Source organism: Trichechus manatus, unplaced genomic scaffold (assembly GCF_000243295.1).
Source record: "Trichechus manatus latirostris isolate Lorelei unplaced genomic scaffold, TriManLat1.0 scaffold00039, whole genome shotgun sequence".
Classification (NCBI taxonomy): Eukaryota; Metazoa; Chordata; class Mammalia; order Sirenia; family Trichechidae; genus Trichechus; species Trichechus manatus.
The window spans coordinates 3,662,810-3,679,669 of NW_004443975.1; the positions used below are offsets into that span (position 1 = coordinate 3,662,810).

General features: G+C 39.0%; 1 protein-coding gene across 4 annotated transcripts in view; it reads right to left on the bottom strand.

Moving 5' to 3' along the window:
* PLD5 (phospholipase D family member 5) overlaps positions 1-16,860 on the bottom strand; it is a 413,275-nt gene that overhangs the window by 149,208 nt on the left and 247,207 nt on the right. For all 4 annotated transcript variants that reach the window (XM_012555426.2, XM_004375857.2, XM_012555427.1 and 1 more), the window contains one exon: positions 2,428-2,539. In XM_012555426.2, coding sequence (XP_012410880.1) covers positions 2,428-2,539 — 112 coding nt within the window. The remainder of the gene's footprint in view (positions 1-2,427; positions 2,540-16,860) is intronic.

The window sequence follows — 16,860 nt, forward strand, 5'->3', positions numbered from 1 at the left end:
CAGCTTTTACTTCATCTTAAAGTTATGAAACTTTAATTCATAGTTTAAAATATAAATGTAAACATAGCCTTTATCCACAAATTTGTTAATAGCTATTCCCTGTTTACCACCCAATCGCCGTCAAGTCAATTCTGATTTATGGTGATCTGATGTGTCACAGTAGAACTGTGCTCCATTGGGTTTCCAATGGCTGATTTTTTGGAAGTAGATTGCCAGGCCTTTCTTGTGAGGTGCCTCTGTATGGACTCAAATCTCCAGTGCTTCAGTTAGCAGCTAAGGATGTTAACTGTTTGTACCACCCAGGGACTCCATTCCCTGTTTAGGTTAGCCAAATATTCAGCAGCATCTGAGAACATCTGTTATGCCCCCTAGTTTCAACTTTTGGTTGAGTTTATAAGACTAAGTATGGGCTATGGTAAGGAATAGATCTGTGGATATACAAACAAGAAGAAATAGACTTCTCAGGCTCCCTACTCTCTTCCTAACTCATCTGCTTTTTATCCTTCCTGAAAAATCATACCCCAAAGAGTTGCAAGTATACTCCATGAGAAAAATCATCTGTAAATACAGGCATCCTCAGGGACCTTGGTGGCATAGTGGTTAAGAGCTCGGCTGCTAACAAAAGATCGGCAGTTCGAATTCACCAGTCACTCCTTGGAAACCCTATGGGGCATTTCTACTCTTCTCTATGGGGTCACTATGAGTCGGAATCGACTCAACGGCAACGGGTTTGATCTTGTCAGTCAACCAAAACTAATCCATTCCTAAAACTGTGCTGCGTAACAAACTTTCAGATACTGGGAACCCAATTTCACTTTTTTTTAAATCAGAAAAGTCATAACACATTTCTAACTTATGCTGATTTTATCTGTCAATACACTGAAATAGCATTTCTCTAGTTTATAAAAAATATTACATCATGCTCAAACAGTGTAGTGAAACTTTTCAGACCCAGAAACATTCTCATCAATTTTCTTATGCATAGAAACAACAATACGCATGGTCATGGGTACATGTGCATGGACCAGCTTAGGTCTTCTGTACATTTATGTCTCTCAACATGATTTATCACTTCCAACTTTTCTTCTTCAGGAGAAAATTCTTCTCAGGCTCACCTATTTCCTTTGGAAATTGATCCATTTTTAAGAAGGTTGTTTCACTTAATAATGTGGGGAAGATAACCAGCGAAAATGTACAGTAAGCAGAAAAGGACAAATATTGTCTGATCCCACTTAAATGAAATAGGCAAATGTATACAGACCAAAGCTTATTAGTTGTTACCAGGGGTAGAGTGAGAGGGGAAAGGGGGGCATTTTTTGGGGGGGCACTGAGCTTCTGTTAATGGTGATGGAATAATTTGGAAAGGGCCAGTGGTGATGGTTGTTGCACAACATAATGAAAGTAACCAACTGCACTGAATGGTATGTAAAAATCTTTGAATTGGCAAATGTTTTGTTATATACATTTTTAGCACATTAATTTTTTGTAATGTATAGTAGGTTTAGACAACACAAGTGTGAGAGGTGATATCATGTGTGAAGCAGTGAGAGCCAAAGCCAGCTCCTTGTCCCTGGGGCTGCTTGATTCCTTATGGTGGGTTCCAGCCCAGATAGTAAACTCGGGGTAAAAATGTTTACAAATAGATTAAAAACTATTCAGAAGTGAGAGCTCAGTTACTGGCAGTTACAGCAAAATGAAGAATATTATTTCATAGTTATTCTCAGTCTTCAAGACATTGTGATGGGAATTACAAACTGCCCATATAAATGATGCCCTCCCATGGAATTGCTTAGAAGTTGAGAATCAAGCAGTGCTTCATAGATGTCTAGACCTGACTATATTATTTTAAAAAACTATGTTGCAAGAAGAGGATTTTCATTTGATGTGCAAGAGAACAACAGAAATCCAATGTTTGTTCCGATGAGAAGTGGCTATTTTCTCTAATCATATCGTTGAAGTGTTCAGAGAGGGAAAGATTATTCCTTTGAGTTAATGATACCTAATGACCAGTAAAATATTTTGCATAAACTAGTATGCAACAGGAGCCCTGGTGGCGAATGGTTAAGAGGTCAGGCTGCTAACCAAACGGCCAGCAGTTTGAATCCACCAGCTGCTCCTTGGAAAGCCGATGGGGCAGTTCTACTCTGTCCTATGGGTCCCTATGAGTCACAATTGATTGACTCAATGGCAACAGGTTTTTTTTTTTTTTTTTCAATATGCACTAACACTATTTTAAAAATCTCAGTTGTATTGATTAATGAATTCTCTCATTTAAAAGTTTTAATCAGGCTATTGTTCAAAGGAGAAATAAGAAGCGTACTAAGTGAAATATTTTGATTATAAAGAAATTATGTATTATTTTAAGTGAAATTAAAGGTATCCTAATAGAATACCCAGTGTAGAGTAACATATCAACCTTGGCCTTACCCTTTAATTTCAAGGCTTCTAATACCTTTGAATCAGCTGTTACATCACTCACTAGCTTGATTTCAATATTTTGCGAAGTCAGTTGGAGCAACTTTTCAAAAAGGCGCTGACCCTAGAAAAGATATTCAGAAACAAAGAAAGTCAGAAAACCTAAATGTTGACCATTTTCAATAGGTAGAAATAAAGTCATTAAAAATTAAATATATTCATTCAAATTTTAAAAAGCAAGCATTCCAACAATTGGTATTCACGGAGGCTGTATGAAATTCTTTCAAAAGAGTTTATATAAATAGAGCAGCAGCACAAACACAGATTACATTACCTCTTTTCTCTCAGAATTGCTCTGTAATTCAACAATTATTACAATAATAATTTCAAGGCTACAATGCAAATCATCCTTTTTTTACTTTCTCATGAACTCTAGAGTTATTTACATATAAAGAGGCAGTAGAGAATATTAAACAGTTGTGTTTTGGCCCAGAGAGACTTGGATTCCAGCTGGTTTTCCAATTTACAAACTGCCGTTTCTTAATCTCATTAATCTCCAGTTTCTTCCTTTGTAAAATGCAGACAAAATTAGTATCTACTTCAGAAGGTTTTTGGGAGGGTTAAAGGAAGTAATAGTAAGTATTCTTTAAGTATTTACCATTGTGGGGTAAATCATGGTTATTGACCCATGATTTGTCTGAATTCACCTTCTTGTTTAAAACTTGTGTTACTGAATTTGACTAATATTCTCTCCAGCAATTTATAATTCTTAACAAAAAGAAAATAAAAACTGAAAGGTTTTCCTTACAAGATTTTCAATAAAGTAGGTTTATTTTTATAGTAAATTTTAATCTCAAGGAGACTCCCAATAATTGAAGGTCATAATCATTACATTATCCCAGGTAAATGAATTGCAACTTTATCCCCCACCTTTTGAGTTTTGTATAGACTTTGTATAGACTTCACCTTCTTATCATGAAAGAGAATAGGTCTTCTTTTACTGATTTTTAAGCTCTTTGCAATTTGGCTACAAACTCAAATGCCTTCAGGGGCCAGGCAGGCAAGAAAGTCATTTGCTTTAATGACCCCCACGCCTCCTGAAATGGCAAAGTCTTAGCTTGCTTGCCTAAGAATGCACTGTTAATAATAATAGTATAGAAAGGGTCCAGTGATTGGGAAGAAAGAATGGAAGAAATGTGGATGCAGAGCAGTGATTCACACAATTTAACCTTAGAGAAAATGATGAATCAATATTCTAAAGCTTTGGAGCCTCCTTGGATGTTAAGGAGGAGGGAGCTGATATGCCTTTGTTAAGCCCAACAGTGCAGTCCCTGGGTGGTACAAACAGTTAACATGCTTAGCTGCTCAACGAAAGGTTGGAGGTTCAGGTCCACTTAGAGGAACTTCAGAAGAAAGGCCTGGCAATCTACTTCCAAAAGATCAAAGCCATTGAGAACCCTATGGAGTAGAATTTTAGTCTGACATACATGAGGTCATCATGAGTCAGAATCAACTAGACAGCAACTGGCCTTTTTAAAGCTAATAGCAGAAATGAGCTCCAGCCTGTAGCTGGCCTGATGCAGCTAAATTCCACGACCCCTGTGTACTGGTGAATGGATTAGGAATTGTACCCCATGCCATGCATCAAGGTTTCCTTTAACAGAGTGTGCTAATAAAGGTTGTCCAAAGTGAAACCCAAAAAACCCAAACCTGTTGCTGTTGAGTTGATTCCAACTCACAGTGACCCTATAGGGCAGGGCAGAACTGCCACATAGAGTTTCCAAGAAGCAGCTGGTGGATTCGAACTGGTGACCTTTTGGTACCCTTCAAAAGCAACTGAATTACTCTGCACCCCAGAGCTTGGAGGCAGTGTCATCATGAATCAAGTATCCCTATGCTGAATGTCATGTGAGTGCATCAGGAAGTTGTAAATGTAAACAACAATTAGAACTCCCTTATTAAAAAAAGAAGGAGGGGGAGGAGAAGAGAGAAAGACAGAAGAAGAGGAAAGAAGAAAAACTGCTGATTTGCTGATTTTGAGGTCTCTATGAATTTCAAATTGACTACAGAAAAGGACAGCTTGGCTGTGGGGGTCTCAGATACCTGATGCGAGGGGCGCTCACACTGTGGAGCTTTGTGGCTCTTCAGCAGACAAAGTGACACCAGCATCAGCTTCTGTGTCAGCTTTAGCACTCCTCCAAGGAGTACACTTTATGCCTGTCACATACCCTTGAAGGCAGAATGGTGTTTGAATGGCCCAGATTTCTAGAGTCCAGACTCATGGCCATCACACAGTGAGTTGCTAGCATTTGTATTTTTCCCTTTCATGCAGATAAAGGGCTTAAGCGCTTTGTGTAGTCTATGAGACCTCATCATTAGTGGGCCAGTATTTTTAAACAAATACATTTATTTTTGCTGTAAATTAATAGACTATATTTAGTACGAGTGAAATATAAGAGACCTTCTAATCTATCTGTATTTCTGGCTCCATGCCTTAGATTGATTCCCACTGTTATTTTTATGAGATTTAAAACAAAGAAGACCAGAATGTTCAAACATGAATGAAAATAGAAACTCCAAAATCTACAAATACTGTGAGACTGTCATTAAATAAGACTTATTTTTACTTTTAGTATGTGCTAATTATTTACACCAAGGACTCTTAAAATTTGTAATTATAGTGCTTACTGTAATGAACTCTACACTTGGGCTTGAGGTAGAACTTCTATCAAATCTCCTGTTTCAGTGTCTTACCTCCCTGTCCACCCACTTTTTGCTAAGACTGTCAAAATGTAATAACCTCCAAAGATAGGAAACACTACTCTATGCAAAGATGTGCTTTGAGGCCTAGTGCATCTGAGTTAAAAGTTACTCATCATTTTTAAATAAAGAAACAACAGAAGCCCTTTGGCTTTTAAACATCAGTAACTTAAAAACTTGTCCTTTCTCGTGAAGAACATTAGCCAACATTTCAAACTTAAATAAGTCACCTTGAAGATACTGGCTCAGACATGCTGACCTCCTTTAAACCAATTTTTCACGATGTTTGCAAAAATCTTATGACAGACAGTGTGGTCTTGTGGAGAAGGCTGCACTCCAAGAATAGAGACGTAGCTTTGCCCCTTTGTGACCTTGAAGAAGTTGCTTAATCCAGGATGTCCCTTCAGTCTCAGGAAAGTGGGGACTATGCGTGATGCCTGAGTTTGTTGACCCAAAACAAATAGTAAGGAGAATGAAATGCTGAGTTACAAGGTGAAGCAAAAAAGTAAAATAATGAAAGAAATTCGAAGAAAATAATGCTCAATAAAATTAATTATGGGGATTATGTAGAACTTGCTAGTGGCTTTCGAACTTGTTTTAGGTGTTGGATTCTTTGTTCAAATCAACACTTAAGCTAAACATCTCCTCTAATCTCTCTCTTCCCCTCCTTTAAGGAATCCTCAGGATTGGAAACCACTGAATTTTACTCCTTCATCATACTGAGAAGGAAATTAACAGGTAAGTGTGGAACCCTCCAAGTCCCTGGATGGTACAAACATTTAACATATTCAGCTACTAACTGAAAGACTGGAGGTTCAAGCCCACACAGAGGTGCCTCCAAAGAAAGGCCTGGCAATATACTTCCAAAAAATCAGCCTTTGAAAACCCTATGGAGCATAGTTCTACCCTGACACACATAGGGTCACCATGAGTTGGAGTGAAGTCAATGGCAACTGGTTTACTGGAGAAGCCTCAGGATACTGAGATTTCATGCATACTGAGAATGTCATAGCTGCAAGATACTTTAGACATCAATAGTCTACCAATTTCCTAATTTATAAGTGAGGATAATGAAGCCCAAAGAAACTAAGTGATGTGTTGACGGTCACACAGTTTGCTAGTCCAGGTAATGTCTAGAACCTGTATCATTCTTTTTGAGCTCGGGCAATTCTCTCCACATGACTGTTCTCTTATGTTAAAGCTGGAGAAAGAAGGGGAATTCTGGAAAGAAGTTAACCCAAGATTGCCTTTTCTTTCATTCTCAGCTCCAATCTACTCAATTCTCCCAAGCCAAGTGAAGGGTACTTGATTACCAGTAGAGTCAGGCTCTGGGAGAGTCTAGGTGCCTGTAGAGACATCATTTGCCCCACATGAGTGTCTCAGTGCTCCCTGCTCTCCAAGATTCGGGAGGTGAGACAGCCTCCCTAGGCCTAGGGCTAGGAATGTGAAGTATGGAAGGGGAGAAGTGTTCTCCTGTTGCTCCAGTGTACTAGTAAATGGTCTAATAGTAACTGGGTGCACCTCCAGTCCATGAGGGAAAGGCAGAAGCCTACAACAATCCAATAAAATCAAATATCAGCACCTTAAGGGGACCCAGCAATAAGAGAAAAGATGCTCGAACACAACGGGCATGTGATGGTATGACTACTGAGGAAGATGGGGACTAGAGCTTGTACACAATATGAGCCCCAAGGACATCCACGTGTGGTGGGAAATAATACTCTGTGACTTGAGAACAAAACAACTTCGGAGTAATTAAAGTACGGCCACTGTTGAGGCCCAGGTTAGTGGCTTAAAGACCATATGGAAGAAATATCTCAAAGCCCCCCTTACAGACACACATCTACACATGTGTGTGGGTACATACACACAGAGAGGAGAACAAGGGGATAAGGGAAAAAAGGAGGAGAGAGAAATCTAAGAGACATAACAAGTGGCTAATAGGTGTGTAGGAAGAGAAAGAGAGGCAAAAAGAATACGTTTGCAAATAACAGAAGAAAAATTGTCCAAGGTGAGGAAGGACCAAAATCTACGAATTGAAACGGCAGTTAAAGATTGAGGCACATCCGATGAGGAAAGATACACGTAGGCACATTCTGTAAAAATTACTAAACAACAAGCATAAAATGGAATTCTTAGAAAATTCTGGCAAAAAAAAAAAAAAAAAAAAAAAAAAACAGACTGGCACAGAACCTTCCATGTCAACACTACACTAGTACATGGTTTCTACAGACTATGAAGACAAAAGGACTGAAGTCTGAGATCTTTTACCTAGTCAAGGATTTTAGTTAGGGTAAAAGAAAGATATTTGCTGAGGTATACAGATTTAGAGACCATATAACCTACCCACATGACCCATCTGAGAAAAATACTCAAAGAAAGACTCTAACCAAACTGTAAATAACACTCAACAACATGAAGGAAGCTGAAAGGGAAAAGAAACAAGTAATGATCAATGAGGTATATGATGTGTATATGTGTTTCATAACTTGCTAAATGAGGATTCTTGAATTAGAAGAGGCACTTTACAGGGGAAGGTCTACTGAGAATCTAGTATGTGCGTTCTCAGTGGGGGCAATGTGTTCTCAACGCCCCAAGGGAGTGAAAAAGAGTTGGTGGTGGGCAAAAAAAGTTACTCTTTTTATATATAAAGTACAGATATACATGCAGAACATATATAGTATATCTGCGGTATTAAAATTTCATGGGGGGAGACAATATTAGGAAAAAATATGTCAAAAAAGGCTCCTTAGGAAGGTGATACTGAAAAAAAATTTGAGAAATACTGGTCTACAGCTAATGGTATAAACAATCTCAGTAAAAATTAGAATAAGGGTGAGGGAAGGCTTAAGAGTACTCAATGGGAAAAAGTAGGCCACTACTACGTAATAGTACAATTTATGGAGCTATGACAGTTATAAACTTGTATGTACCAATCGACATAGCAACTAAGTATATAAAGCAAAAATTAATAGAAATGCAATTAAAACATCACCACAATATAATACTTTCAAAATACATATTTCAAAGTTGGGTAGATCTAATAGAAAATAAATGAGGATACACAAAAATAATACTATCAATGAACTTGATTATAGATATAATTTAAATATATTTCTAATCCTATATATCAAACTCCCCTCAAAACAATTCTTGTCGATTCCATAAACTTTGAACTGAGACTACCCCCTGAGGTCACCGTTTAACTAAATAACAGACTGGCTCATAAAATAAAGAATATTACCAGTGAGTACTGTGCACCTTTAAAAAAAGTCACCTATATGAGACTAAATGGTCAACAATTACTTTAAAGCAAATATGAAAGGGTAAAGGAACAGGGAAATCAGAATATTGCAAGTGAAATAACCAAAAGGGAAATAATGAAAATGTTAACACATTGTCAAAAAATGCAACCAATATTCTGAACAATTTGTGTAGTAATTAATTGTTAAATGGGAACCTAATTTGCTCTGTAAACTTGCACCAAAAACACAACAAAATATTTTAAAAAACCAAAAAACAATTTCTGTCTGTGGAAAATCTATACAATTCTGTCCTGTAACTTCCATTAAGAAAGTCTGAATAAAAGTTAAAATGAGATATTCTACAGGGTTCATTCTCTGCTCATATTCTAACAGAATGAGAAGCAGACCATTAACAGGTAACTTGTAAGACAAATCTTGACTACTTGGATACTTAAAAGCTCACTCCTAGATTACCCTTATACCAAAGGAGAAAGGAGAAGTGAACTCACATATTCTCTAGAAAGCTATGAGTAGAGGAGCACCTCAGAAAAACGATGAAATGAAGCCATATCTGGTGTCAGAGAAAAATTTATAACCATAAATGTCTTCAGTATTATAAAAAAGAACATACTATAAAGCCACAGTAATCATACTGATATGGTAGAGGCATAGGAATAGGTAGAGGCAAGGGAACTTTAGAGAGAATCCAGAAATGGTATACATGAGAATTTAGTCAATAAGAAAGATGATATTTTGATTCTGTTTGAAAAAGATAAAATTGTTTAATCTTGCACAAGTGGAGGACCCTTATATTACACCACATATAAAAATAAGCTCAAAGTCAGAATAAGTAACTACTAACACTTTCAAGAAAATCTAGGGTATTATATGAACAACACTGGCATGGGGGAAACTTTAAGCAAACTGTGGTAGGTTGGATGGTGGCCCCAGAAATATGAGATCCTAACTCCTGAAATCTGTAAGTGTTACTTTATTTGGAAAGAAGGACTTTGCTGATATGGTAAAGTTAAGGATCTTGTGAAGGGGAGATTATCATGGATTATTTGAGTGGGCCCTAGATGCAATCACAGGTGTCCTTGTAAAAGAGAGGCAGAGAGAGATTTGGCATGGAGGAGAAGGTTATGTGAAGACGGAATAGAGAGAGATTTGAAGATGACGACCTTGAAGATTGGAGTGATATGGCAACACACCAAAGAATGCCAGCAGCTACCAGAAGCTGGAAGAAGCAAAGCATGATTCTCCCCCTAAGTCTCTGGAGAGAGCAGGGTCCTGCTGACACCTTCCTTTCAACTGATTTTGGACTTCTGACTTCCAGACTGTGCGAGAATAAAATTCTGTTGTTTTAAGTCATCAAGTCTGTGATAATTTGTTACAACAGCCACAGGAAACTAATACACAAGTCTAGATATGTAGAGGCAGTAAAAGATAATATAGGGATATAGAATTATAAAAATAAAGAAAACTTACACAGCAAAAATACCACAAAGATTTGGAACATAGATTTGGAATAAATATTTGTTATCCAAATAAATATGCAAACATACTGAAAATTGACAAGAAAAGCCCAATAAAATATGAACAAAGTATAAGAATAGGCATGACTCAGAAACACAAGCCCACATGACCGATAAGTTTAAGGAGACGCTGAAACTCACCAGAAGTCAAAGGAGTGCAAAGCAAAACAACAGAGGTCTCTCTTGGCACTCAGCAGACAGGTAAAAATGTAATAGTGGCAGTGCTTACCCTTGTCAGCAATTTGAGGGCAAGTACTCGACTGTCATGGATTGAATTATGTCCCTCCAAAAATGTGTGTATCAATTTGGCTGGGTCATGATTCCCGGTATTGTGCAATTTTCCTGTATGTTGTAAATCCTGCCTAGATGATGTTAATGAAGGAGGATGGGCGGCAGTTGCGTTAGTAAGGCAGGACTCAGTCTACAAGATTGGATTGTGTCCTGAGGAAATCTCTTGAGATAAAAAAGAGAGAAGTGAGCAGAGAGACAGGGGGACCTCATACCACCAAGAAAGCAGTGTCAGGAGCAGAGTGCATCCTTTGGACCTGGGGTCCCTGTGCAGAGAAGCTCCTAGTACAGGAGAACATTGATGAGAAGGCCAACAGAGAGAGAAAGCCTTCCCCTGGAGCTGACACCCTGAATTTGGACTTTAGCCTACTTTACTGTGAAGAAATAAATTTCTCTTTGTTAAAGCCATCCACCTGTGGTATTTCTGTTATAGCAGCACTGGATGACTAGGACAGAATTTGGCAGCACTTTATACTTGTCAGCAATTTGAGGAAAGAGTACTCTGACATAATTGCTTCCTTTTACCTAGCAATCTCACACCTAGAAATTCAGCCCAAAGAAACATAAGCACCAAAATGTGTGTGCGTTTATGTGGCTTTATATATTTATGCGAAGGATATATCTTAGGTATGCTATTATCCTGGGCAGCAGCGGTGGTTCAGTGGTAGAACTTTGTCTTTCATGCAGGAGACTTGGTACTTGAGGAAAGTTCCCCAAAGGAGGAGAGAGGAAGAAAGAATGTTCCAGGCAAAGACCTGTGGTGGAGAATCCTGAAAGCAGGCATGAGAGAGGCTGGAGAGGTAAACTGGGGCACATCATGAAGGGTCTTCTAGTTGAAGGGTTGGGAACTCATCCTGAAAGCAATGTGGACCCTCTAAAGGGTTTTAATTAGAGGAGGGCATGATCAAATTTTTGTTCTGAAAGGGAACTCCGACTGCAAATTGGAGAACAATCAGTGCAGGGCAAGACTGGAGGCTGAGAGAGCAGTTAGAAGGTTGTTTTGTAGTTTGATGAGAGGTAACGTAGCCTGAGACAGAGTAGTGTCAATGACAATTAAAAAAAAAAAAAAAAAAGGATGGATTCCAGTTTTTTACAAGACAGAATAGTGAAGAATTTGATAACTGGGCTTGGAGGTTGAGGGAGATAGTGGCATTGGGAATGGCAACTGGAATCCCCAGCAGACTCGGGATGTGTCTGTGGAAATATGGAGTTCCTCATTTGATGCAAGATGAGGCAGTAGCGGTTCAGTGTTACAATTCCTGCCTTCCATGAAGAGCACCAGGTTTGATTCCCAGCCAATGCACCTCATGTGCAGCCACTGTGGAGGCTTGCGTACTGCTATGTTGCTGAACAAGTTTCAGCAGAGCTTCCAGACTAAGATGGACTAGGAAGAAAGGGCTGGTGATCTGCTTCTGAAAATCAGCCAATGAAAATCCTATAGATCACAATGCTCCAATCTCTTCCTGATCATGGGGATGGTGCAGGATCAGGCAGCATTTTGTTCCATCGTGCATGGGGTATACATGAACTAACAACAACAACAACATCTGAAGCTAGAGGAGGGTGACCATGTTATCTCTTCATGAATGTCCTGAGGTATTTAGTGAAGAATACTCACTTTTTGGCAATTGGCAACAAAGGATTACCCACCTGATAGCAGCAGAGATTCTCTGCTGTGGAGACATGATGGCTGCCAGTTCATTCATTAGTAACAGGTTCCATCCCATTACAGGATTTAATTATTCTGAACAGTTAATCATCAAGGCCTTGCTTAATGATGGTTATCTCAATTATGTACCCCATGGGTATGAACATAGCCTTCTGTGTCAAGGGCAGATGAAGAGAGATGAATAAACTCATCATGGTAATAATGGGTCTGGAAATAGCAAGGAATTAATAGCAGGGAATTAATAGCAGGAACAGCGCATTTGTAACAGGGCCCTCAGCAGCTGAATTCCTGCAGTAGCTGGAAAGTGGCTTTGGGGTTGCTCAAGTGTCCACTCTGGCTGCAGAAAGTAGGCAAACAACTCTATCCTGGTGCTGCCATTTTGTAGTGTCTGGAAATGTGTGGACCACACAGCCCTTCATCACTCTTTGGGCAACCAAAGGAGAAAGACATAACTGGAGCAAGAAAGGCCATGACAAACACTCCAACAGTTCTGCAATCACTTGATCAGAGTGGGCGGAAGGGTCCCACAGAGATGGAGGCAGAATTCCTTCAGTACATCACTCTAGCAAGATCCAGCACCCCCAGGAAGTAATCATGATGATGGTCTTTATGCACTCTAAACAAACACCAAGGTCTTAAAAGAAAGCAGCTCAGACTCCTTAACTCTCTAATTCTACTTCTGAGAATTGATCTTGAGAAAATGAGCAAAAAGAAAGAAATGTTTTGGGCAAAGATATTTATTGCAACAGCATTTACAAAGAAAAAGAATAAAAAATGAAATAGCTTAAATGTATAATAGTAGAGAATAGTTATATAAATTTAATTCTGGTAAATTTGTCTTGTGTACTTTGGACATGTTATCAATAGGGACCAGTCCCTGAAGAAAGACGTGAGGCTTGGTAGGGTAGAGGGTCATCGAAAAAGAGGAAGACCCTTGATGAGATGGATTGACACAGTGGCTACAATGGTGGGTTCAAGCATAGCAGCAATTGTGAGGATGGGGCTGGGCTGGGCAGTGTTTTGTTCTGATGTACATTGGGTCAGTCTGAGTCGGAACCAAATCAACAGCACCTAACAACAACAACAAATCCACCACATTTTTTATTATGCAGCCAAAAAGAAATGTTTACCAGTGTTTCTACTAACATGGAAAGGTGCTTACGTTGTAATGTTAAGCTCAAAATTGTTATAGGAAAGTTTCATATAATATTACCATATATATGTAAACTAAGCAAAAATATTATATTGTTAAAAATGTTTATGGGTATATAGATGATTTTATTTCTCTTCCATTTCTCTGTAGTTTCCAAATTTTTTCTAGTGAGCAGCTATTACTATTATAAGAGGAAAAAAACAGTCTATTGTATTTAAAAGAAAGTACCAAAAAGATAAACGACCATAAAACCAAAACCAAACCCATTGCCGTCGACTTGATTCCAACTCATAGTGACCCTATAGGACAGAGAAGTGTCCCATAGGGTTTCCAAGGCTGTGAATCCTTATGGAAGCAGACTGCCACATCTTTCTCCTATGGAGTGGCTGGTGGGTTTGAACTGCTGACCTTCCCATTAGCAGTCAAGTGCTTAACCACTGCACCAACGGGGCTCCTAAATGACCATAGAGAAATGGGAAATGAAGAGATGAAAGTACAGGGAGAAGACAACAAGCTTATAAGCAAACAAAACTAAGGTAAGATAACTTAAAGAACCGAAAACCAATTACTGTCAAGTTGACTCCGACACATGGTAGTCCCATGTGTGTCAGAGTAAAAATTGCTACATAGAGTTTTCAATGGCTGATTTTTTAGGAGCAGGTCACCAGGGCTTTTCTTCTGAGTCACCTCTGGGCAGACTCGAATCTCCAACCTTTCTGTTAGTAGCCGAGCATGTTAACTGTTTGTACCACCATGGACTCCAAATAATATAAAATCATTATTTAGTCTAAATAACTGGGAAGAATATCTTTGAGTTCATGATTTATTCATGTCTATATAATTGAGTTTAAAAGGAATCATAGAGGTTACACTCTTGTGAATAATAGTGCTTATGAGTTTATATCAGAGTAATAACTCCCCCTGAAAATACACTGGTAAGTAAGCAGGAGCACAATCAGGATTACTCGACTGACAGGGAAATAGAAAAATGGAGAAGTTGTAGGTATTTATCAAGAAAGAACAGGACTGGGAAAGGGCGAGAATCCACAAGAGCCAGCGAGCTTTGCTGAGCAGGTAAAGCAGAGGCAAACCATCACAAGACCATTCCTTGACTGTTCCTCTCATATACTGCACTGCTACTCCATAGTTTAATAATTGGCTTGTCTGTCTCCCTCACTATATTTTGAGCTCTATCAGGGTGGGGAGCATTGTTTACTTGATTTGGAGCCCTGGTGGCAGACTGGTTAAGAGCTCAGCTATTAACCAAAAAGTTGGCAGTTTGAATCCACCAGCCGCTCCTTGGAAACCCTATGGGGCAGTTCTACTCTGCTCTGTAGGGTTGCTATGAGTCGGAATCGACTCAACGGCAATGGGTTTGGTTTTTCAACGGGTTTCAATAAATGTTGGTTCATTGAAGGCACATTCAAGATCATTATGTTGCCACATTTCAAATGGAATCACGCTTATTTATTAGCATTTGCTGAGTGCTGATTTTGTGGATCAAAGATGCTATTTTGAAACAAGGGGACACTCTCTCCATAAGGTTATGCTATTTCTCATGCTGACACCACACCCGGAGTTCTACTGAGATATTATTTAGCCTGGAGATGCGAAGGCTGGAGAGTCATCTACTGTTGCAAAGCAACAATCATTGTGCTCCTTTCTCTCCTGGCCGTACGCTAGACAATAAAGCTACAAGAATAAATAGGACACAGGCCCTAGGGTCCAGGAATATTTGGCATATTCATATGCAAGCTGCTACCACTTTACATCATCACTGAGAGAACAAATGGAATAAAGAGGATTGAACAAAAACAGGCAAAATTAGATAGACAAACTGGGTCAGGGAAGGGACCGACCTGGCCCTGTCTTGAAATTCAGAAATCAAATCTGTTTATTAGCCTGGGAGGGTATAAAACACTGATTCTCAATCCTGACAGCCCAATAGAACCACCTAGTCAGCTTTTAAAAAGTATCAAAGCCAATGCCCCTCTCCAAACATTTTAATTGAATTGGTCTTGGGTGGGCCTCTCCAAATTCTACTTTCCAAAGCTCCTCAGGTGATTCTGATTGGCATTCATGGTTGAAAACTAACATTTTGGGGGAGGAAGAAAGAAAATCAACTGTAAAAATAAATACACTTTTCTTTCTCCGTTTTTTACTAAACCCCAAAGAACAACTTGAATTGGTATTTTGAGTGGCTGTATCTTAACTTCATTTAATAGAAGGTGAGATTTTGATGGGCAGCAGACTGTTATTCCTGCTATAAGATCAGGTAAAGAGTAAGTGTCCTCCTAGCTAGAGCAAGTAGGCAAGAAAAAAAAATTAAAAGTACCCAGATCAAGCTCCAGCACCCCCAGGAAGTAATCCTGTGGGTGCTCTTTATGTACCCTAAAAAACCCAAAGTCTGAAGAAAGCAGCTCAGACTCCTTACCCCTCTAATTCTATTTCTGAGAATTCATCTTAAGAGAAGGAGCAAAAAGAAAAAAAAATTTTTCACACGAAGATACTTATTGCAGCTGTATTTATACAGAAAAATATAAAACCTTGTACACAGGAAACTATAAAATGCTACTAAAATAAATTAAAGCATACTTAGATAAATGGAAGAACATTCCATCTTCATGGATTGGAAGGCTTAATATAGTTGTCAATACTACCCAAAGCTATCTATAAATTTAATGCAGTTCTCATCAAAATTCCAACAGCTTTCTTTTTAGAAATGTAAAAGCCAATCCTCAAATTTATATGGGTGGAAAAGGGACCCCAAGTAGCTAAAGCAATCTTGAAGAAGAAGAGTAAAGTAGAAGGACCCACACATCCTGACTTCAAAATAGTAATTAAAGCTACAGTAATTTAAAAAGCCTGGTAAAATAGAATGGAGACTCCAGAAATAAATCCGTACATCTACGGTCAACCGATTTTTCACAAGGGTGGCAAGTCCATTAAATGGGGAAAGAAGAAGTTTTTCAATAAATGCTCATAAGAAAATTGGATTTCCACATGCAGAAGAATGAATTGGGACTCACATCTCCTATCATACACACAAACCAATTCGAAATGGAACAAGGACCTAATTGTGAAAAATGTTGTGGTTAGGTGTCGGCAAATTGGTTCCAACTCACAGCAACCCTGTGCACAACAGAACAAAACACTGCCCGGCCCTGTGCCATCCTCACAATCATTGCTATGGTTGAGCCGATAGTTGCAGCCACTGTGTCAATTCATCTCATTGACGTTCTTCTTCTCTTTCAATGACCCTCTATTTTACCAAGTATTATGTCCTTTTCCAGGGACTGGTCCTTCCTGTTAACATGCCCAAAGTACATGAGATGAAGTCTCGTCATCCTCGTTTCTAAGGAGCATTCTGGAAGTACTTCTTCCAAGACAGATTTGTTCCTTCTTCTGGCAGGCCTTGGTATATTCAACATTCTTCACCAACACCATAATTCAAAGGCACCAATTTTTGTTGTGGTCATTAGGTGCCATCAAGTCAGTTCCGACTCACAGTGACCCTAAGTACAACAGAACGAAACACAATGCCCAGTCCTGCGCCATCCCCACAATAGTTGTTATGCTTGAGCTCACTGTTGCAGCCACTGTGTCAATCTATCTCATTGAGGGTCTTCCTCTTCTTTGCTGACCCTCTACTCTATCAAGCATGATGCCCTTCTCCATGGACTGATCCCTCCTGATCATGTCCAAAGTCTATGAGACTATCACACGGATAGATATATGCACACCCATGTTCATTGCAGCACTGTTTACAATAGCAAAAAGATGGAAACAACCTAG